At 44.7% G+C, this 24,051-nt stretch overlaps 1 protein-coding gene across 1 annotated transcript in view; it reads left to right on the top strand.

Moving 5' to 3' along the window:
* Positions 1-24,051, top strand: part of MYO16 (myosin XVI) — a 2,485,855-nt gene that overhangs the window by 694,435 nt on the left and 1,767,369 nt on the right. The window contains exon 8 of the mRNA XM_069204246.1: positions 16,384-16,459. Coding sequence (XP_069060347.1) covers positions 16,384-16,459 — 76 coding nt within the window. The remainder of the gene's footprint in view (positions 1-16,383; positions 16,460-24,051) is intronic.

The following is a 24,051-nucleotide window of genomic DNA, read 5'->3' as shown; positions in this document are numbered from 1 at the left end:
AACAAGTCAGTTTTCTTTGGGAAATTGTGATGTGTTCATGTTGTGTTTTGGGGCATTTCCTGTCGCGAGCAATAGGCCTACCCTCACAAGTGAGGTACCATTTTTATCAAGAGATTTGGGGGAAGGCTGGGCAGAAGGACATTTGTGGCTCTTCTCAGATTCCAGAACTGTCTAACACCGAAATCTGAGAAAAGTGTGTTTTTTTGCCACAGTGTGAGGTTTGGAAAGGATTCTGGGTAACAACACCTGGTGAGAGCTCCACAAGTCACCACATCCTGGATTTCCCCAGGTGTCTAGTTTTAGAAAATGCTCAGTTTTGGTAGGTTTCCCTATGTTCCGGCTGTATTATAGGCCAAAATCCACAGCTAGACACTATCCAAAAAACACTTTAGATTTAAATGTAAAAATGTGATGTGTCCATGTTGTGTTTCCTATTGCGGGTATTAGGCCTACCCACACAAGAGAGGCTTTTATCAGGAGACTTGCGGGTACGCAGAATAGAAGAACAAGTGTTATTGCCCGTTGTCTTTCTCTACATTTTATCCTTTCGAATGTAAGACAGTGTGTAAAAAAGACGTCTATTTGAGAAATGCCCTGTAATTCACATGCTAGTATGAGGACCACGGAATTCAGAGATGTGCAAGTAACCACTGCTTCTCAGCACCTTATATTGTGCCCACTTTGTAAATACAAAGGTTTCTTTCATACCTATTTTTCACTCTTTATATTTCACCAAATGAATTGCTGTTTACCCGGTATGCAATGAAAACCAATAGCAAGGTGCAGCTCCTCTATTAGCTCTGGGTACCTAGGATTGTACATGAAGCTACAAATCCATATATATCTCGGCAACCAGAAGAGTCCAGCAGACATAACAGTATATTGCTTTCAAATATCTGCCATAGCTGGAAAAAGTTATAGAAGAAAACGAGGACAGAAATGTCTCTTTTTTATCTCAATTTCAATATTTTATTATTTCAGCTGCTACTTTCTGTAGGAAAACCTTGAAGGATCTACAGAAATTACCCCTTCCTGAATTCAGAATTTTATCTACTTTTCAGAAATGTTTAGCTGTCCTGGATCCAGCATTGGTTGCACACACATCCCTGTCACTAACTGGAAGGAGGCTGAAAGCACAACAAATAGTAAACATAGGGTATGTCCCAGTAAAATGCCAACACTGTGTTGAAATCTGTGGTTTTCTGATTCAAGTCTGCCTGTTCCTGAAACCTGGAAAGATGGTGATTTTAGCACCACAAACCCTATGTTGATGCCATTTTCAGAGAAAAAAACCACAAGCTTTCTTCTGCAGCCCCTTTTCCCATTTTTTAAAACAAAACAGAATTTAGCTGTATCTTGGCTAATTTCTTGGTCTCCTCCAGGTGAACCCCCAAACTCTGGGTACCTTTTAAATCCCTAGGATATTGGAAAAAAAGAATGCTAATTTGGTGTGGATAGCTTATGTGGGGAAAAAGTTATCATGGTCTTAGAGCAAACTACCGCAAATAGCCAAAAAAAGGCTTGGCATCTGAGGGGGAAAAGGTCTGGCAGCGAAGGGGTTAATTCCTTTCTGTAAGCAAAAGATTACAATACAGCAGAAATACAGGATGCTGGAGGTGGCACACTCTGGCTGGCTGAAGCGAGGCCCCAGCCAACCAGAACCTACCACTCCTGTCAGGGGTGGGTCATTAACCTCACTGTTAACCTGCACCCACCCTGGGGTAGCTTGGCACAGAGGAGTCTGGCTTATCACAGGGGCAATGTTTAAAGCAATGGAATAGGACTATCACGCAACAATTACACTGAGCATCACAAATGAGACTTCACACAAGATGTTTGTAAATAACATGTGTATTCAACACACACATTATTAACACAGCATGATCCTCATGTAACTCTGGACATAAATTACATTTAGGAATCTTACTCGCAGTACTAGGCCCAACTGTATTAAACATAATAAACAGTTTGTACATGTGAGAAAAATAACACCTTCCCTCCCAGCACCCTCATGCAGCACACTTTTGCAGGGTACACCCCGGTTCACAACATTGGCAGCACTATGTACATACGAAGACTTGCAGCACCTTTAGTTAGCCCCTCAGCCAGGGCCACACAAGTAAGATTCATTGTCAACTGTAAGAGCATTCTGGCAAGAAGTAACGTGTATGGCAACACCACCGTGTTGTTCTATCAGTCACCTGCACTCACTCCCTTGTATTCACTCTGCACTGCTGTGCAGTGCTTTGCATATCAGGTGGCTCATACACATGCACTGGCACGCATTCACATCTAGCACCCTGACGCAGTGCAGTGATATCCGGCTTGTTAATGTCACTGTGTTCGCATACACTTGGGGTTCCAAACCACCCTCCACTCATCAGTTCCTGCTACCCCGCCCCCACCAAGCTGGAGAAAAAGCAACCTTTCCCAGATACTAGGCAGCTTGTGGCCAAGGTCACACTTCTCAGGATTCCAAGGACAAGGGAGGGTGAGAAAGATAACGGCTGATCAGGCAACAGTTAACACTTAGAGGTTTTTTGCACCAATTGGGTGGTTCAGTCAGAGGTCTGAAAAGCACGGGGAGGGTTGCTGGGGCCACATGCTAATCATAGAGGCATCCAGCCCAGCTAGGCACTCCATAACCCAAATAGTTACCAATTCCACACCTCCCAGGAAGGAGGCACACTTCGGGGGCATGATGACTTGAGCCGCCCTGACAACTCTGGTTGCAAATGAAGAGTTACTCGGTCCACCCTCCTCACAATGACTGGTATGGGAGAACCTGAGTTGCACCATATGATTCCGACCCCACACTTAAAGTGCTCAATGCAATGCCTCCCTGGAATGAGGCACAAGTCTAGTCAGTGATGAATTGAGTTGTCAGGCAATTCCGAACAAACACAAAGAACTCTGATGCCGTACCTCCCTGGAATGAGACACAATGCCTGGTGCGCGATAACTTGAGTTGCACCAGACAATCCGGTCACCCATGAAGAGCTTCAACTTCCATGCCTCATTGGAATGAGGCACAGCGGCTTGTGTGTGATGACTTGCGTTGCGCCAGACAATCTGGTCACACACAAAGTTGCACGTTTTGTGGCGCCACATAAGGTAAAATACGTCACTGCTCTGGGTGCACCTCCACCTCCGAGGGTCGCAAATTATGAATCAGGCATTGCACACAATGAGCATGCAGTAGGGTGTTGCAAGAGGGAAATGCAATGCGCTCAGCAAAAGTGGGCCATGCAGGGTCCCACATCCAGTGAACCTGCTCACAACAATAAGACATTGATGCATGGAGTGACCCCAGGATTAAGGCCACACCACAAAAGTGCACTGAGTACTTAGAAGACTCTATACCATGCGGTTCCAGTCTCCAGGCTCAATACTTATTCTACGCTCACACCTCTGCTACCAGGTGGAGTCCAGCAGAAGTTGTTGGCACGGAGGAGGGCCAGCTCTCCCGAAGACACCAATAGACGTGTAAACCCCTCGCGGGAGGTCTTTGATATCCCTGAGACATCCAGACAGAACAGGTGGGCGAGCAAACAGGCACTTGGAGAGCACACCTCTGACTGACACACAGCAGGAGGCAATCTGCCCAGGCCAGCCACAATGCAGAAAGGGTGTGCGGATCCCTTCCAAGCACATGCAGAAAAGGTGTGCACACTTTCCCACTGCAGCACAGTGCGAAAGTGATCAGAGTCCCAGGGCTACACGAAGAGAATCAGCAAACAACTGGGAGAAAAAAGCAAAAAGTTTCAGCAAAATCCCCTTAGAAGGCCATGCCCAACACAGCAGTACTGGATCATGATGGTAAGAAACATTATTGTGAAACTGAGAGCACCACATGCTTTTTTGGGAAGAAACAGGTGAATATACCTTAATAGTTACAGGTACTACTAATCCCTGATACTTAGAAAGTGTCTTCATTCTGTATACCAAGTTGTTCTTTTTCTACCTGGAGATGTTTGGTATTTAATAAGTAAACAAATTATTAAAATTGAATTATAATTATAGTATGAATGGTTAAAAATATACACATGTGTCATAATGATTGTTTAGATGAGACTGCACCAAACATGTGAGGAGTCACTCTATGAAACACATAAACAGGTCAGGATGACATGACCCTAACATGGTCAGCTTTAAATCTTGCAAGATTGTGTTTTTTGTTGTTGATCTTGTGAGACTTTGGTTTGGTCTGATTTGGGTCACTGCATCCTAATCTGTAAAAAGAAAAAATATTATGGGGGAACATCTACTCAAACTGTGACCCATACATTAAAATAAAATTGTTGGACTTTTCTGCAGGGTCATCTCCAAACATTTTGCCATCACCCCTTTTTATTTCAGGACCCGTTGTTATTGACTTTTAGTACTCTGCTGCTATGTTCTGTACGCCTGGTTTCATGCGTGCTCAGCCACGTGCTGTGGAGTGTTTGTATTGTTTGTTTCTATCTTGGAACCGTCATGTGACAGTTGCTGGGAAGTCTACCTCCCGGTCACACGTACTTAAATAAACTCAACATAACTTACTTGCATGTTGTTTTATCCTGGTCTTCATCAGAGCACTTTACCATTGTTAACCCCTTAGCTGCTGGGCCTTTCCCCCACCAGTGCTGAGCCCTTTTTTGGCTATTTGGGGTAGTTCGCGCTTAGGGCTTCATAACTTTTTGTCCATATAAGCTAACCACGCCAAATTTGCGTCCTTTTTTTCCAACATCCTAGGGATTCTAATGGTACCCAGAGTTGGTGGTTTCCCCTGGAGGAGACCAAGAAAATAGCAAAAATACAGTGAAAATGTAGTTTTTTCCAAAAAAATGGGAAAAAAGGGCTGCCGAAGAAGGCTTGTGGTTTTTTCCCTGAAAATGCCATCAACAAAGGGTTTCTGGTGCTGAAATCACTACCTTCCCACCTTTCAGGAACGGGCAGACTTGAATCAGAAAACCAAATTTTTCAACACAAATTTGGCATTTTACTGGGACATACCCCATTTCTACTATATTTGGTGCTTTCAGCCTCCTTCCAGTTAGTGACAGGAATGGGTGTGAAACCAATGCTGGATCCCGGAATGCTAAACATTTTTGAAAACTAGACAAAATTCTGAATTCAGCAAGGGGTCATTTGTGTAGATCCTATAAGGTTTTCCTACAGAAAATAACAGCTGAAATAAAAAAATATTGAAATTGAGCTGAAAACAACAGCCATTTTTCTTTATGTTTTACTCTGTAACTTTTTCCTGCGATGTTAGATTTCTGAAAGCAATATACCGTTTTGTCTGCTGGACTCTTCTGGTTGCGGGGATATAAAGGGCTTGTAGGTTCATCAAGAACCCTAGGTACCCAGAGCCAATAAATGAGCTGCACCCTGCAGTTGGTTTTCATTCTATACTGGGCATACAGCAATTCATTTGCTGAAATATGAAGGGTGAAAAAGAGGTATCAAGAAAACCTTTGCATTTCCAAAATGGGATCAAGATAAGGTTTTGAGGAGCAGTGGTTATTTGCACATCGCTGAATTCCGAGGTGCCCATACTTGCATGTGAATTGCAGGGCATTTCTCAAATAGACGTCTTTTTTACACACTCTCTTATATTTGGAAGGAAAAAATGTAGAGAAAGATAAGGGGCAATAACACTTGTTTTGCTATTCTGTGTTCCCCCAAGTCTCCCGATAAAAATGATACCTCACTTGTGTGGGTAGGCCTAGTGCCCGCAACAGGAAATGCCCCAAAACACAACATGGACACATCCTATTTTTTTTATAGAAAACACAGCTGTTTTTTCCAAAGTGCCTACCTGTAGATTTTGGCCTCTAGCTCAGCCGGCACATAGGGAAACCTATCAAACCTGTGCATTTCTGAAAACTAGAGACCTAGGGGAATCCAAGGAGGGGTGACTTGCGGGGCTCGGACCAGGTTCTGTTACCCAGAATCCTTTGCAAACCTCAAAAAGTGGCTAAAAAAACAAGTTTTCCTCACATTTCGGTGACAGAAAGTTCTGGAATCTGAGAGGAGCCACAAATTTCCTTCCACCTGGCGTTCCCCCAAGTCTCCCGATAAAAATGATACCTCACTTGTGTGGGTAGGCCTAGCGCCCGCGACAGGAAACGCCCCAAAGCGCAACGTGGACACATCCAAATTTTTGGAAGAAAACAGAGGTGTTTTTTGAGAAGTGCCTACCTGTAGATTTTGGCCTCTAGCTCAGCCGGCACCTAGGGAAACCTACCAAACCTGTGCATTTCTGAAAACTAGAGACCTAGGGCAATCCAAGGAGGGGTTATTCGCGGGGCTCGGACCAGGTTCTGTTACCCAGAATCCTTTGCAAACCTCAAAAAGTGGCTAAAAAAACAAGTTTTCCTCACATTTCGGTGACAGAAAGTTCTGGAATCTGAGAGGAGCCACAAATCTCCTTCCACCCGGCGTTCCCCCAAGTCTCCCGATAAAAATGATACCTCACTTGTGTGGGTAGGCCTAGCGCCCGTGACAGGAAACGCCCCAAAGCGCAACGTGGACACATCCAAATTTTTGGAAGAAAACAGAGGTGTTTTTTGAGAAGTGCCTACCTGTAGATTTTGGCCTCTAGCTCAGCCGGCACCTAGGGAAACCTACCAAACCTGTGCCTTTCTGAAAACTAGAGACCTAGGGCAATCCAAGGAGGGGTGACTCGCGGGGCTCGGACCAGGTTCTGTTACCCAGAATCCTTTGCAAACCTCAAAAAGTGGCTAAAAAAACAAGTTTTCCTCACATTTCGGTGACAGAAAGTTCTGGAATCTGAGAGGAGCCACAAATTTTCTTCCACCCGGCGTTCCCCTAAGTCTCCCGATAAAAATGATACCTCACTTGTGTGGGTAGGCCTAGCGCCTGCGACAGGAAACGCCCCAAAGCGCAACGTGGACACATCCAAATTTTTGGAAGAAAACAGAGGTGTTTTTTGAGAAGTGCCTACCTGTAGATTTTGGCCTCTAGCTCAGCCGGCACCTAGGGAAACCTACCAAACCTGTGCATTTCTGAAAACTAGAGACCTAGCGCAATCCAAGGAGGGGTGACTCGCGGGGCTCGGACCAGGTTCTGTGACCCAGAATCCTTTGCAAACCTCAAAAAGTGGCTAAAAAAACAAGTTTTCCTCACATTTCGGTGACAGAAAGTTCTGGAATCTGAGAGGAGCCACAAATTTCCTTCCACCCGGCGTTCCCCCAAGTCTCCCGATAAAAATGATACCTCACTTGTGTGGGTAGGCCTAGCGCCCGCGACAGGAAATGCCCCAAAACAGAACGTGGACACATCACATTTTTTCATAGAAAACAGTGCCTACCTGTGGATTTTGGCCTCTAGCTCAGCCGGCACCTGGGGAAACCTAGCAAACCAGCACATTTTTGAAAACTAGAAACCCAGGGGAATCCAAGATGAGGTGACTTGTGGGGCTCGGACCAGGTTCTGTTACCCAGAATCCTTTGCAAACCTCAAAATGTGGCTAAAATACCAAGTTTTCCTCACATTTCGGTGACAGAAAGTTCTGGAATCTGAGAGGAGCCACAAATTTCCTTCCACCCAGCGTTCCCCCAAGTCTCCCGATAAATATGATACCTCACTTGTGTGGTTAGGCCTGGTGCCTGCAACAGGAATAGATCACACAACGGTCAATGTTGGTCCTTACGTGAGGCAGCTGTTGACCCTGGGGTGATCCATTCCTGACACAGGCACTAGGTGTAGGCACTCAAGTGGGGTAGTGTTTTTATCAGGACAGGTGAGGAGTCACTGGGTGGTAGGAATGTTGTGGATCCCAGCATATTCCTGTAGTTTGTGTGACAGAAATGCGAGAAAAATAGAGTTTTTTTTCAACATTTCGGCTTTGCAGGGTATTCTGGGTAAGAAAACTTTGGGGAATCCACACAAGTCACACCTCTGTGGACTACCCCGAATGTCTAGTTTCCAAAAATGTTTGGGTTTAGTGTGTTTCTCTATATGGCCGCCGAATCCAGGACCAAAAACACAGGTGCCTGCCTTACAAAACCAGTTTGTTTTGCCATAGACAATTTTGATGTCTCCACAATATGATTTGGGTGGTGGAATTTGGGGCTGAACTAAATTGGTGAGCTCCCAAGAGAGGACTCTCTCTCTGCTTGCCGCCGCATTCACCTGCTCTCTGGGTTGGCCTAACCCACTATTACCCAGTTGCACGAACAGCTTGCGAAGGGACAGCAGGACTGTCCTCATCACCTCCCTCATAATGTACTGGAAGAGGAGTTTTCGAATGGGACTCCTCTGACTGAAAAATCACTCCCAGAGTCTGCGCCATTGTCCTATCCCTCAGATGCTGTCTCAGTATCTGATGACTCAGTCTCTGATCCTATGTCAGAGCGGTCCTCTATAACCCGAGTGCAGGCAGCAGTCATCCATCAAGATGCCATCTCTGCTATTGGCTAAACTGTTGCTCTAAAACACTAGCCTACGTAGACAGTCACAAAATCGATGGTGTGTGTGAGATACGTGCAACAGTAGAGGCCACCTTACCTGCGCTTCTTCCCTCAATCAGCACGTACTTTCAAGACACTCAAAAAACACCTTGTCACATACCATTCGTCACAGTCTTTAGCACCTCCTGCGGCCAGGTCAACAATCATTATTGGTGCTCCCACTCCCTCCTCCTCGGATTCCCTCATTACCACCCAGCAAAAGTGCCCTTCATCTCTCCATAGACTTTACTAATGTACTCAGCTATTTACATAAAATACAGATGTGCTCTTTGCAGTAGGCATATAAACCTTCTGCGCTTCTTTATGGCACTAAAACTGCCACTAGACAAGTCGGACCCTTTTCCCCCCAGGGAAACCACACACATATTGACAAAAGTGATGTATATATGACAGCCAACCACCTGAAACTCAACTCAAGCAAAACCGAAATAATCCTCTTTGGCCCTCACCAAAAAAACCTGGGACCCCCCATGGTGGCCCACCATGCTAGGCCCTGCACCCACCCCCGCCAACTACGCACGCAACCTCAGCATCATCCTAGACTCCTCCCTCTCTATGACCCAACAAATCAACGCTCTTACCTCCTCATGCTTCAACAAACTCCGTATACTGAAAAACATTCAAATGGATCCCCACAGAGACCAGAAAAACTGTCACTCACGCACTCATCAGCAGCAGGCTTGATTACAGAAACGCCCTCTACGCCGGCACCACTCTAAAACTCAAGTGCAAACTACACGCATCCAGAACTCAGCAGCACGACTCATCCTCGACCTCCACCGACATGAACACATCTCTCCACACCTCAAATCCCTCCACTGGCTCCCCATTGACAAAAGGATCACCTTCAAGATCCTCATCCTCACACACAAATCACTCCACAACACAGGCCCTGCCTACCTCAACGAGAGTCACCTTCCACACCCCCACACGAAACGTCCGTTCAGCTGACCTCTCTCTCGCCTCTGTCCCCCGCATCAAACACACCACCACCGGGGGCAGATCCTTCTCCTACATTGCATCCAAAACATGGAACGCACTCACAACCCACATTCGCAAGACCCAAAACCTACTTCTTTTCAGGAAGGGCCTCAAAACCTGGCTTTTTGAACAGTGAACCTCCTAGCCCTTTTCCCTCCCCCCGTCCCCCCCCCAGCGCCTTGAGACCCTCACAGGTGAGTAGCGCGCTTTATAAATCTCTTTGATACAGATCTACCTATATATATATATATATATATCTACATAGATATATCTATAGATATATCCATGTACCTAGATATATCTATCTACATAGATATATATATATATAGATATATACATATATTATTTTTTAGTTGTATGGTTTCCTTGGGGGCCAAAATGGCCCCCAGGGAAGCCCTACAACATCTAAAAAAAAAAATGCCCCCACAGGGGGTCACCCTGCCCACGGGCGACCCCCTGTCATTTCATTTTTTTTTTTTTGGAAAAAATAAAAATCCCCTGGGGGGGGGGGGCGCGATCGCGCCCCCCCCCCCAGGGGGCACCTACCTTTATTTTTTTTAAAGAAAATTATGCCGGGGGGGGGGCGGCCCATTTTCCGGGGGGGCCGCCCCCCAAAAGTGAATTCCCTGGTGTCTAGTGGGGTTTCCTGGCCCCCGATCGCAGCTGTGCTGCGATCGGGGGCCAGGAAACCGTTTCAGAAGGCCTCGTAAGAAAGGAGAGACTCTCCCCTTTCTTACAAGGCCTTTTCAAAATGTTTCCTGACCCCCCCGATCGCAGCTGTGCTGCGATCGGGGGAGCCAGGAAACCTGAAAGTGTTTCCTGGCCCCCGATCGCAGCACAGCTGCGACCGGGGGCCAGGAAACACTTTCAGGAAGGCCTCGTAAGAAAGGGGAGTGTCGCAGCTGTGCTGCGATCGGGGGCCAGGAAACACTTTCAGGAAGGCCTCGTAAGAAAGGGGAGACTCTCCCCTTTCTTACGAGGCCTTCCCGAACGTGTAAAAGGCCGTTTTCCCCATGAAAGCAGGAAGCGGTCGCAAGGCTGCTTCCTGCTTTCATGGGGAAAACACCTTTGCAACGTCAGCGCGCCTCGCGGCGCGCTGACGTCACAAAGGGGCGGGTGGGGGGCGGGGGGAGACACGGTAGCTTCCGTGTCTCCTGGGGGGGGTAAAAAAAAAAAAAGAAAATCCTCGGGTGCGACGCACCCGAGGATTTATTAATGCCCTTCCTGGTGTCGGCCACTGGTCGTGACCCGCACCAGGGAGGGTGTGTGGGCGTCGGCCAGTGGCCGACGCCCGCACTTAAGAGGTTAATGAGTGTGACGGTGCTTGTGCTCCCTCCTTTAAACAGGACAAATATTGGCTTACACAGTAGTGGCTCATTTAATTTACTCGTAAGTCCGTAGAAAAATTGGTACTACTGGTATCCAGGGCCTGTAAATTAAATGGTTCTTGTAGGCCTGCAGCACTGATTGTGTCACCCACTTAAGCAACCCTTAAAAAACATGTGTTGGGCCTGTGATTGCAGTCTGTGTATACAGTTCCAAACTGCCATTTCAACCTTGCACGGTAAACATTTTGCCATGCACAAAACCTTCCTTCTTTGTACACGTCACCCCTAGGGTAGGCCCTACCCAGCCCTTAGGGTGGGGTGCATTGTATTTTTAAAATGCTGGTCATTTTTCAGTATTGCAAGGTGTACCTCTTCTATAGGAAAACATTGGGTTACCTCATTACTTTCAATAAGTGATAATATTTGATTAGGAGTTGGTAGGACAGTCATATTTGGTACCTGAGGAATTGTAATTTAAAACTCTCTTTCATGGTAAATTCTGATTTTAAGTCAAACGTCTGAAAGTACCACTCTAGAAAGTTTCCACTATCTTGTCCTAACCATTTGGTGCCTGCAGCCTGTTTCTAGGTCACATGCTTGGTGTAGCTGGCAGTTGGCCTTTGTAATTTCTACACAGCATTACAATAGAGAGTCTGGGTTTTGGGAGTGTGGACTATCTCTAGCAGGATAGGTGCGGATATGTCACCTACCACACTGGCACTTCAAAGGAACTGGCCCAGCTCACACACAAGGGACTCAACACTAGACTATTGTGCCCCCAGAAAGACTGGGACAAGGGTAGGGAGGCTGGAAATTTCATTCACCTCTGAAAGGGGAACGCTACAGAAGCTTCTTCCATTTCAAAGGGGGTACTGGGTATAAAAACAGGACCCTCAGACTCACATTTCAGATCACTTCTGGTCTTGTAGAAGACTCAGAGGAAAGACTCCTCTGCTGCCCACTGCTGTGCTAGAAGATGAACTGCCCAACTGTTCTGCTGCCCTACCTGCAAGAGGGTCTGCCCTATTGTCCCGCTATCTGAGGATGAAGGACTGAACCAGCACCTTGAACCCAGAACCACCAAAGTGAATCCAAGGTCTAGTTGGCCACGGGGTGGGAGCTACAGGTGAAAACAATCTCCTACACCCTTGATTCCTGCAACTAGACTCTGCCTGCTCTGAGTCTTAACCCCCCAAGCAGTGCCTACCCTGTCCTCAACTTTTGGAATTGGGGATAAAGGTGCTGTGCCCAGTAATAGCCGAAGACTGGCCTTTAAATCTGTCTAAATTAATTCCCTAATATCAGGATTGTGTTTGTTGATAATGAAGACAAGGAATTTGGGATTTTTTTAAAATTATTTATCTTGAGATTTTTTCAACATACAGTACAGAAATATATTATATGACATATCACCAAGCATAGTACAAGGCGCCTGTAGGAATTCTAGTGAAACGTAAAGTTACTGTAGAGAGAATGTGAGTCCATTGTGCCAGCTGAGTTAGTTTTGATGACATTTATTTTAAGATAGGTGTTAAACATTCATGCTTGGATAAGATGCAGGTATACACCCTCTGGTTAGTTTATAGGGTAGGGCCAGCAGTCCTACTGAAGCTCTGACCTCTTAATGCATTTTCAACACAAATCAGTTTGGGTTTTTTCAGCTGATTCAAGGGTAGGACTCAGATGCTACCTAAACCCCATATCTGATCAGCACTCTCATAGCTTTATTTGTATGGTGTGCTTAGGAATTAAGGAGCTAGCATCATTCATAACTCATAATAAGGCCTTATCCACTCCTTGGAGAAAACTAATCTTTGCCTTTCTCTCTGAAACCTACTCCACCACTGACTGTATGGCCTGATCATTTGTCACAGTTGAAAATACAAATATAATGTATCATTTGCACCTTTGCTGCAGACAAACAGATGTTGTATTCAGGTGCATACTATATCTTGGAATAGTATACAACCCAAGAAAGTGGCACCTTTTTCGCTAAAAAGTGAGCCAAAACAGTCACAAGATTAACATGTGCCAGACAATGTGTCCCTTAAGTCCTGTGAAGCCAAGTACCTGTAGTTCAGGAGAGGCCTGGTGCTACACTGTTCAAACTGGCTTTTCCATGACAACAGGAGAGACTGTGGAATAGCAGATCGTGGATCAGGCACTGCATTCGTCTGGATTATTTCTGCCAGCAACTGTTTCCATTTTTTCAAGCTTTCTTGATTGTTCCTCTTTCTATGCAGTTGCCAGTTAGGATATTTTGTCCTGCAATACATTAAGAAAAACATGAATGTCGAACAAATTAAATAAAGTTGCTGAAAAGTTAACTTCCATGAGAATTATGAACCATTTATTTTATTTCATAGGCACAGAAGACATTCTCAAAGATGAATATGACAAAATACCTATCACTATTAAGCTTTTTTATAGGCTATGGTTCCGACTCATAAAGTATAGTTTTTAGGGCTCGTCTTAAGACAGCACATGTACAGTCACTGTGAGAGGTATTATATACCGTAAAGGTGCTTGGAGGCATTCCATTGCTTACCATTCATTGGCTTCATTGTCACTCTTCTGTGCCGCCTTCTAATTTGCCAGTGCATGCCAGCTTCACTTCTTTATCCTTTGTGGGGAGCATGGACCAATTACTGACTGGTTTAACTTGATTAGTGTCCTTCTGCTATCCACCCACGTCTCATGCTCTGATTCAGGCATTCTTTATTTAATTTGCTTCTTTCCATACACCCCCCCCATTACTGTGTTGCTTCTTTCCCTCTCACCCACCTGTTCTATGTTGCTTCTTCCACTCCCGCCTCCACTGAGCCCTGTGCTGCTTCTTCACCTTCCACCCATGTGTTCATGTACCTTCTTCCACTTTCATTCCCTGTGCACCTGTTGTTTGTTCGCTGTTACTTCTTCCCTGTTGAACCCCCCCATCCTTGTTGTGTGTATTGCTTCATATCTTCCACCTGTACACTCCTTCTGCCTGTGCTGCCTTTTACCCACTAGTTATAGCAAAAAAGGCACCATGATATGGACAGTGCTGGCTGGGTCATAATGTTTTTTTCTTGTTTTTTGTTGACCCATTCTTTGATCTCCCACCCTCCATTTCTTTCCTGTTAACTTCCTCTTACCTTCCCTTGTCTTTCTTGACCACCCGCCAGAATGAAAAAACTGGTTGGGACGCGGACAGCTTTGGTCATGCCAAAGCCCTTTTTTCTAGCCTCATTTTAGCCATGCTGCAAAGCTAAAACACAGTGGCAAAACCAGCAGCTCTCCACAGATGATCCCAATTGGCTTTCCAAATTCCTGTCTATGAATAGGTGTGGCTCATCTTGTAGTCATAAATTCTACAATAGTAAATCACAGAAAATTCTTTGCAAAGAGGGACCCAGAAGTATACTGGCCAATGTAAGATGTGAGTGGACAGAAGAGAAGGGAAGTGAGGGTATTTAAGAAAATTGATATACTTGCAAAATTCACACACCATAATCTTTTGAATTACTGTGATTGTAGATTCCTAAACATAGAGTGCAACTCCTGTCCTAATCCAGCCCACATGTTGGGGCTATTCCTACCTTAGTCCACTGTGCCACTCTTATCACATGTTATGAGAACTTCAAGGAAGTTGTCAATTCCAATTGTGTATGGAAGATGGAAAACTGCTGGTGTTGATTACGTGAATTCTCAATGGTTCTGCAAGGTCTAAATTGGTATTCATTTAGCTAGAAGTGAGCAGATCCATTTACCCTTTGGTGAGAGCAGATTCTCCTGAGACTTAGAGAGGTATGACCTCTCTAGTCATAATCTGATCGAGTGGCTTCATGCTACACACACCTCTCTATCATAACTTCTACTGAGGGTTTTTTTATAGTGACACTTTCCTATTATTTCCATCATTTCCTATATTTCCTGAGAGATAATTAGGATTCCCCTACAGCTTAACTAGAATATTTAGTTTAGATTAGTTTCGAATGATTGTGCAAGAGGTATGTGACTTGTATACTGATCACCAAATCCTTTTTCTTATCTTCTGTATTACTGCAGCAAAGATTCTTATATGCCTTTTGCTTGTACGATTTAATATGATTCAATGCTTTACTTCACCTTTGGTGATTCTGTACTTATATAGCATGTTTCTGAGACTCAGTCACATAAAGTTGGCCTTAAATTTGTAATAGATCTTTGAACTCAAATCTCCGACTCCAAGATTTAATGTGTTACCAAACAGGTTACATTGTTAAGTGATTTGAAGTGTTTATTTTAACTCCCTTTACCCCTTGGAACTCATAAAATGGTCCATCCAAAGACGACGGACAAGAAAATGGGCCGGAGCGTCATCATCAGTCAAAGAAGTGTGAAAAACAATTAGTGTGTTCACAAGGGCATATGTATAGCATTGCAAGAATTATTATGCTAAAATAGCCTGAAGTAAGATAACAGGTGTGCTGCCTATAAAAGTTAGGCAATAAATGAGAAAAAGTGAAAAGTGAAGGTAGGTGTAAATCATAACTGTGTGTCCATAAAGCTGCATGGGACAAGAGACAATGAACAAAGACTTCTGCACCGTACGTAGCATACAAACGGAGATATGTGAGTATGCATTTACCATGGCATTACACAATGTAGATCCACAGAAACGCAACTTGTTCATTTATCATGACCTGGGTGACTCGCAAAGGAGTGTTAGAAGCTGGTAACATCAGCTGCTGTTTCCTCTGTCAGTAGTACGACAGACAAACTCTGCTCTTGGCAAACAAGTAGCCACTCTGCAATGATTTTTCATCTGGAAGTGCACCTATCGCATACAGCACCTCATGACATCAAAAATTCTAGTCTACTCCAGGAAATCTCCTGAAAACATGCTTGTAACCTCTGACAGTCTTTTTTATCATCTCTTCATTGAGGCATTGTACAAAATAACCTTTGTTGATACAGAATTCTGCTGAATGGAGGAAACGGTTAACATAATTTTCAAGATGTTATAGAGAAGTAGGCTAAAAATAATGTTACAATGTCCGTTTAATTTTTATTTAGATCTGACATTAGCCAATGCCTTTTGACTTTACCAAAAATTATATACATAACACCGTTTCATATAGGAAGGGGCTTTCAGGAAGTCCCTTCAAACATTAATTTGTTCAACTTCCATTCTTATTTTGCTTGGCAAGTGTATTTTAACAATATTTAATCAGCTTGGGGTTTCTAAAACTTTAATATAAAAACATTCAAAAACGGCTGCCCGTGTCTGCATTTTTGTTTATGCAAAGTGTGTCGTTTTTAAAGAAAATGTTCTTCGGATAAAGATTTATAAAACTATTTACAAAATAAAAGCTAAACGGAGCTGTCATTTAACATCAAATCACGTCTTAGCAATTGCTTGTTTACTTATATGTACATTCTTCTCCTAACATGAGATTTACATTGACTGTAGCAATAGACAATCTCTAATATTCAGATCTACGTCTGTGTGTAGTGCTGTAAAAGGAACGTGTTTATACCATTCATGTCCAGTACACTGTGCGAGGGTATTAAATAAATATATGAGCATTTGGTTTTGCACTGACTAAATATAATCATCACTTGGTTTTCAGACGCATCTTGTGAGAATGCTTTTGATGCACGGAGCTAAACCTCATGCTCTCAACTGCAATGAAGAAAAGCCCTCAGGTGGGTCACTGTGATTTGAAGTGAATTATTTGCCAGTTAGTTTGATCTTTTGTTGTACTTTTTCATGTGTATAAATGCGGTAAATATATTCACCAGAATATATCTGCCAGTGAAGGACATTGAGTTTCTAAGCATGAATTTAAATTTTTCTAAATTAATATATTTTCAAAGCTTGTCCGTATTTCACACACTAGTAATGCAAAAGTCCGTGTTCTATATTTCAAAACACAACATTTAGGTTAGTAGCAGAAAACTAATAATTTAGTTAGTTGTTGTTACCAAATGTAAGCTATTTATACATTTTGTAGAATATTTTCTTGTTCAACAATATGAGGCCCCAAAAAAGGGGTATTGCAAGAACAACCTACTCATCCATGTGTTCGTGATACTTTTACGTTTAGGATCCAGTGTCCCTGTTAGTGTAAGAAATTGGATTTTTGATTTAGTGGGGTGAAGACCCTTCTCAAGCAACAACTACAATCCCTGTTAAAATGTCTCAAACATCAGTTAACCTGTGCTGAACCCTCCGGTGGCTTGACCTTAAGAGCAGTCAGGTGTAAATTAAATTAGCAACGCTGTGTTATGTATTTAGACAGCAAACAACCAGTAATAAAGTGAAGACAAAACACAAGAACAATCCCAAACCAATTTAGAAGATAAAAGTAGAAATTAATAAATTCAATGACATCAAAACAAATTAAATTCTATCAGTAGAACCAGAATTAAGAATTTTCAAAGTTTTAAGTGAAAAATAGTGCCTTGTTGTTTCGTGAAGGCAGGGGGCAGGAGCCAAGCCCCTCTGCCCATTCGCTGCCTGTGCTGGGGTGGGAGCAGCCCCTTTAAAGGATTTTTGCGCGCCCGCTGCCGCAAGAAACGCCAGGGCGGGCCCGTCCTGCGCCCGTCAGCGACCGGAAGAGGCCGGGCTGGGCCATACCCCTTATCTCTGCCCCTGGGTTTTCCTCACACTCGCCAGCAGCAGGGACTGAGGAGTCTACAAGTGAGGTGAGGGACTGTTAGCTGACCTTCAGCAGGTGGGGCCCGTAGGCCAAGCACGTGACGTACCTTGGGCCTACTGGAGGTACTCGGATCTAAGAAGGCAAGATGGGTAGACGGCGAGGGGGGGGGCTGAAGAAAAGCACGGGTCTAATAAAACCTTAGATAGTTTTTTACAAAAGGACGTCTGGGCACTTGAAAAAGAAATAGAGTTGGTGCAGCGTTGCCTAGCTGTTCCCTCCTCTTCAGTCACCAGTCCTGCCCACGCTGATGATGTCCTACAGACCCCTTTGAAAATGGAACCACAGACTGTGCTGCCTGCTGCTCTCTCCTATCCCTCTAGAATCCCTCAGGAGCATTTGGGTCCATTGTCTAACGAATCTAATGCCCTCCCCGTGCCATCTAGATCAACTCGGAGCCCCTCCATAGGAGGACCCTCAATTATTATAGTCCCCAACACTAACGGGAAAAGGAAACGAAAGGAGCCCGTCATTAAAAATAAACGCTCTAGGACTTCAAGTCCCCCTAATCCCGCCCTGCCCCCTAACAAGGTTATGACTCTAACCCCTTCAAAAAACATCAATGGCCGACAGGAGAACGAGTATACCAGGGATCTTATAAGAGAAGAGCTTTCCAAGCTGCTTCTTCCCATCGCAGCACGCCTCCAAACGATAGAGGACAAACTTGACGGTTTCATTAAGAGCCAACAGCCAGTACCTCTTCCTAACGTAGATATCCATTCCTACCCCCACCACTCCCACCTCAACCAAGAGCACATCGATGTTAGCAGATCATCTGCTCAAATGGGCAAGAGCCCTCTTCCCCCTAAAAACCGAGAATGGATCGGTTCTGTTGAAGCAGCCAACATCTTAAAGAACAAGCCTCCCAAGGTCCCAGCCCCTCTCCTAGAAGGTATAGTTTCCTCTAATAACACAGTACCCAATATTGGTGTTTCCAATTCAACCCATGACTATTTTCCAATAGGCCCCCAGAGGAGGGTCCAGATCAATGGTTCGATTGGATTGAGAGCATTGCACCTTCCACCGGAGTCATGCCCATATGTTCTCGTAATTACCAACGTACCTGTACTTAGAACCAAAACCCCGGAATATTTCACTGAGCTTAAAAACAAGGTTATACATTGGTTGCATAACAATGCGGGGCTTGCATTTTCCATGATACCTTCGATACTGATGGCGAGAAGGGTAAGGTGGGTGGGCTCTTTAGAAAAAACTGGCACAGGGGACTGTATTGTCATCAACTTCAATTCTCCTGATCTTGTACAGCTGCTTTTTGCTAATGCTAACAGACCCTATCCTTTAGCAGACAAAGGGGGTCATTCTGACACCGCCAGGGCAAGAATGACGGAAGCACCGCCAACAGGCTGGCGGTGCTTCATTTCCCATTCGCCGCGGTCGCACCGCCGGGGACGGCGGTGTCCTGCCGATTTTCACCCGGCGGTGATAATCTGCCAGGGCAGCGCTGCAAGCAGCGCTGCCCTGGGGATTATGACCCCCTTACCGCCAGCCTGTTTCTGGCAGTTTACACCGCCAGGAAGAGGCTGGCGGTAAGGGGTGTCCTGGGGCCCCTGGGGGCCCCTGCACTGCCCATGCCACTGGCATGGGCAGTGCAGGAGCCCCCTAACAGGGCCCCGGCCTGCTTTTCACTGTCTGCATGGCAGACAGTGAAAAGCGGGACGGGTGCAACTGCACCTGTTGCACCGCCGCAAACACCGCCGGCTCCATTCGGAGCCGGCTCCTGTGTTGCGGCCTCATTCCCGCCGGCCCAGTGGGAATGTCAGAATGGGGGCCGCAGAATTTTGCCCGCATGGCGGCCAAATGGCGGTTTCTACCGCCGCCCGCCACAGTTGGAATCACCCCCAAAGTCTCCCTGTGCCGACTACAAACGTTCTATCCTCCCTCTCTACCACTTGTGAATAGGCAACTGCAAAGAGTTCCCCCCGATACTCAGATCCAGTCTATCCCTGAGTTTGGCCCTAGATATTCTTTGGCGTCTCTCTCTGAGATAGACTGACTAAGGGATGGTCCTTGGGAGTGGCTTTGAGTAGTCTTGAAACCGAGCACATTAGCCATCCTGTCTTTAGTGACTCAACCTCTGTAATTCCAGCGATTCTGACAATTCCTCCCTGCAACCCTGGGCCTATCTGCCCGGATACCTCACCAGACAGGAACACGACCTATGCAATATCTGGTGAAGTGAATAACCTACAGGGTGAGAAAGACATAGATCACTGCCTACTTGTGGGGAATAGCATGGCCTCTAGCTGCACCTCTAGGTTACACTCCCTGACAGAAGCTGGGTTTTCTAAAACAACTGACTCCGATTTGGTTCTCAGCTGGAACATCGCAGGGCTAGAAAGCAAACTGCAGAGCCCGGTATGGGGCCAATTCATTGATGAGCACCAGATCTGTCTTTTTCAAGAAACATGGGCACTGGGACCCAATTATAGACTAGGCTTTAAAAGCTATTGGGTTGCAGCACGCAAGACGCCCTGTGGGAGATCATCGGGAGGGCTTCTTGTATGGTTAAGCAGTTCTCTTAGGTGTAAAACTGAAGCAATTGACATGGGCTGCCCAGATTTACAGGCCTTAGCAGTAACGATCTCTGAGGAGAGATCTTTATTAATAATTAATATCTACAATAGGAGCGTGGGAAGCCATTATGACTCTGATGCCCTGTCCTCATTGGACAACTTCCTTAAAAATAATTCATCTCACTACATCTTGATTGGAGGGGATCTTAATGTTACATTCAAGCCTAATCCCCTGGTCCAGGAGATATATAAAGAAGAGGATGCCTACTGGGGCATCCCCCAACTAGTCTCCAACAAAAGACCTAGATTAAATAAAATAGCTCGACTAGCGGCTGACATCACACTATCGCATGGTCTTCGAGCATGCAATGGTCGCTCCCGCTCAGATACTCATTTGCACCCTACCTTTAGGCGTGGAGGGCACAGGAGTCAGATTGATTATATACTCCTCGACATTTGTCTCTGGGGCCATATGTCTGATATGAGGGTACAAGAACATGTTGAGAGTGACCACGATCCGCTGATTCTATTGACCAGATGCCTCTTTCCTTCGCTTGAAACACCCCATTCTAAGGCTTACGCTCAACAGCTTGTCTTAACAAATAAGAGGTGCAACATAAATTGGGAGTCTGTTATTTCATCACCCGACCATCTTACAACAATATATAACCTGGTAGCTAACCAAATGGAGTCTATGCTTCGATACAATGAGTCCAGTGATGGCGATAGGCTTTTAGCAGCCCACGCGGCACTATATAATTCTCTAAAACATCTCTTCACGAAAGTGTTTAGCAGCAACTCCAACTCCAAGAAAAAGTGCCGTGCACGCTGGTTCAGCAACTCATGCAGGGAAGCTCAACTCAACCTATTGAAAGCCTTAAAAGAAGGCCATGCTCAGCTCATAAGAAAAGCTAGGAAGGATTATAAGAAGGAATGCTCTATGGCACGTAGAAGCTGAGAAGAGGCTAGATGGGATGCTATCCTAGAGACTGCTATATCCAATGATACCTCCAGGTTCTGGAAACTAATAGCTGACGACTGTAGAGACTCTGCCTCTGCTCCCGGCTCCTCAATTCTCTCTGCAGCATGGGTCGACCACTTTAGTCTATTGTACGAAGCCCCATCAGAAGCATCTCCCAGGACCCTCGATGCCCCTAAATTTCTAGGGGCCACACCAATTAAATTCACTCTATCTGAAACAAGAGTCGCAATAGACTCATTGAAGTGGGGAAACGCCCCTGGTCCAGACAAGATTCCGGGCGATCTTTACAAGTCAAGTCCAGATGTATGGGCTCCTTATCTTAACCTAATCTGCAACGCAATTGCAGCAGGAGCCCCTGCCCCATCCTCTTGGAAAGGGGCTGAGATAGTTCCCATCTTCAAAAAAGGCAGCCCCAATAATCCAGCTAATTATCAACCTATATGTCTTCTCGACAATTTTCAAAAAATCTATGCAAAACATCTTTTGTCCCATCTTGATGAATGGATCTTGGAGACTGAAGCTCTGTCTAATCTACAAGCAGGGTTCAGACCAGCTGTGAGCACCATAGACCAAGCACTAAGATTTCTGGCAATCAAATGGAAGAACGTGGACCTGGTGGGGGGGAAATCTGTATGTGGTCTTTATAGACCTCAGAGCTGCATTTGACTTGATCCCCAGGAATATGTTATGGTCAACACTCTCTAATATGGGGGTTCCATCTGGCCTTCTGAAACTCATTATTCGATTGCACGATAATCCCCATGCTCAAATCAGAAGCGGTAAGGAGGGTGAGCTGACAGATCCTGTAGCCATCAAAAGAGGAGTCAGACAGGGTTGTGTCCTGGCTCCCACTCTTTTCTTACTTTACATAAACAACTTCATCCATTATTTAGAGAATTGCTTAAACGACTCGCCCAAATCAGCTGGAAAGAAAATCCTGTGTCTGCTATATGCGGACGACACAATCCTGTTAGCCAAATCTCCAATGGGAATGCAAAATCTGGTCAACCAATTCTACGCTTTTTGCAGAGATTATGGGTTGGATGTCAATGCAAATAAAACACAACTCTTGATATTTAGTACCTCAAGGAAACGTCCGGGTGCCAGAATAGAAATGAACTCAATCCCGCTGGAGAAAGTGGAAGAATTTGATTACCTAGGTATTAGACTCTCGAACACAGGTAATTGGAAGGCAGCTATTGACAAACGGGCACTTATTATAAGCCAAAGAGGTGAGGCCCTAGTGCGCAGGTCCAGAAAGGCCCCGAGTCCCCCTCTGAATACAATCGCAGAGATTTATAATATTCAAATCTGAGCGGCGGCCCTGTATGGAGCGGAACTCTGGGGTTCGCACAGTAAATTGGATATCCTACAAACTAAAGAAAATCAATTACTCAGACAGATTTCTTGGCTAGGGATGGGCGCACCAATGATCCCTCTCAGGCTAGACCTAGGTCTAAACAGTATTAAAACTATAGCGGGCCTGAGACCACTCTCCTACTGGATCCGTCTATGGAAAACAATTGAACTTCAGCCGTTCAGGGAGGCGATAAGAAATCTCATGGTTTCTCCCCAGGGCCCGGAAAAAATCCTTTGGCTGAAGGAGATGAAATCTGCCTGGAATGAAATAGGATTTTTCCAATATTGGAAACACCCAGAACTGATTCCCAACAACGCAAGGCAACTTGTTAAAAAAAGATACTGGGAGAAAATCAATGAAGATTCCGTTCACCATAATGGGGTGGGCAGACTAACAACAGAATTTCTTCTACTCAAGCATGAACCCCGGCCTGAGAACTTTATGAATCACCCTATTCCTCCACATGCCCGTGCCCTATACCTCCAGTTAAGATATGGTATCTTGCCTGTCAACAGCTATACGGCTCGCTGGACATCAAGCAACTTTTTAACTGACAAATGTATTCTTTGCCACTATTGTAAGGAAACAGCTGAGCATTTGCTGTTCTTCTGCCCTTTATACAGGAGACCAAGAGGGAGGTGGATTATTCCCCTCTGTAAAAACCTATCACTGCAGAATAGAGCCAATGCCACTAGAATATGCAAATATGATACATCTACATTGGTAGTTAGCTCAGTCACTAAATATTTATCTGAGGCTTGGTCCATCTGTCGCAGGTTCATTGTAGCCAAGGGTTCGTGAGTCGTTTAGGCACCTGCCCACAGAAGGTGATTTTACCAAGATATATATATATTTTTTTCTTCTTCTCTGTTTTTTATCCTTCAGAGGGGGCCTGAATTCTTTTATTGACGTGTACAGCCTTAACTTACATATGGTATTTTTAGGAATTTTACTAGGAATCCGTGGCCCCCCTACATGAGTAGCAGAGCCTCCACAAGTCTATGGAGATGATCTTCCATTCATAATTTGCCACGTTACCCGATAAAGCATTTTATATACGACAATGAATTTTATCAGCTCACAAAATTATCAAGATACTTAGTTTTAGCCCTACGTTAGGCAACAGCTGTATATCTATTCCATGATAGCCATAAGTTTTTATGAAAGTCCTTTTATCTTACGTACGTCCAATTCATTGTACTTTAAGCATGTTCACACCACCAGTTTTGAGGTTTTTTTCTGTAACATCTACTCGCTAAAGCATTTCATATACGACAATGAACTCTATTAGCCCATAAAATGACTAAGATACTGTGTAAAAGTTCCATGGAAGGCAATAGCTGCATATACTTGTATGATAGACACTAGTTTTTAGCAAAGTCTCTTTTCTTTTTTCTTTATGTACGTACGTCTAATTTATTGCATTTTAAGTATGATCATAGCACCAGTTTTTTACTGCAACATTTTTACTTGATTGTTGGCCACCAGCTCCTATCTATACTATGTATGACTGTTATTTTGAATTTTAACGGTATCAACCTATTGTGTAAGACTGCTACTTTTTTGATTTTTAATGGTCTAAATCTTTAGACCGAATGAATAAATAAATAAAAAATAGTGCCTAAAAGATCAAAGCACCAACCACAGATATCTGAGCCGGTCAAAGTAAAAAGTTAAGGCCAACTGTAAGGTCCTGCGGTTCG

The sequence above is a fragment of the Pleurodeles waltl genome, chromosome 8 (genome assembly GCF_031143425.1).
Source record: "Pleurodeles waltl isolate 20211129_DDA chromosome 8, aPleWal1.hap1.20221129, whole genome shotgun sequence".
Lineage (NCBI taxonomy): Eukaryota > Metazoa > Chordata > Amphibia > Caudata > Salamandridae > Pleurodeles > Pleurodeles waltl.
Note: the sequence above shows the minus strand (reverse complement) of the source record. Positions and strands in the feature narration are given on the sequence as shown.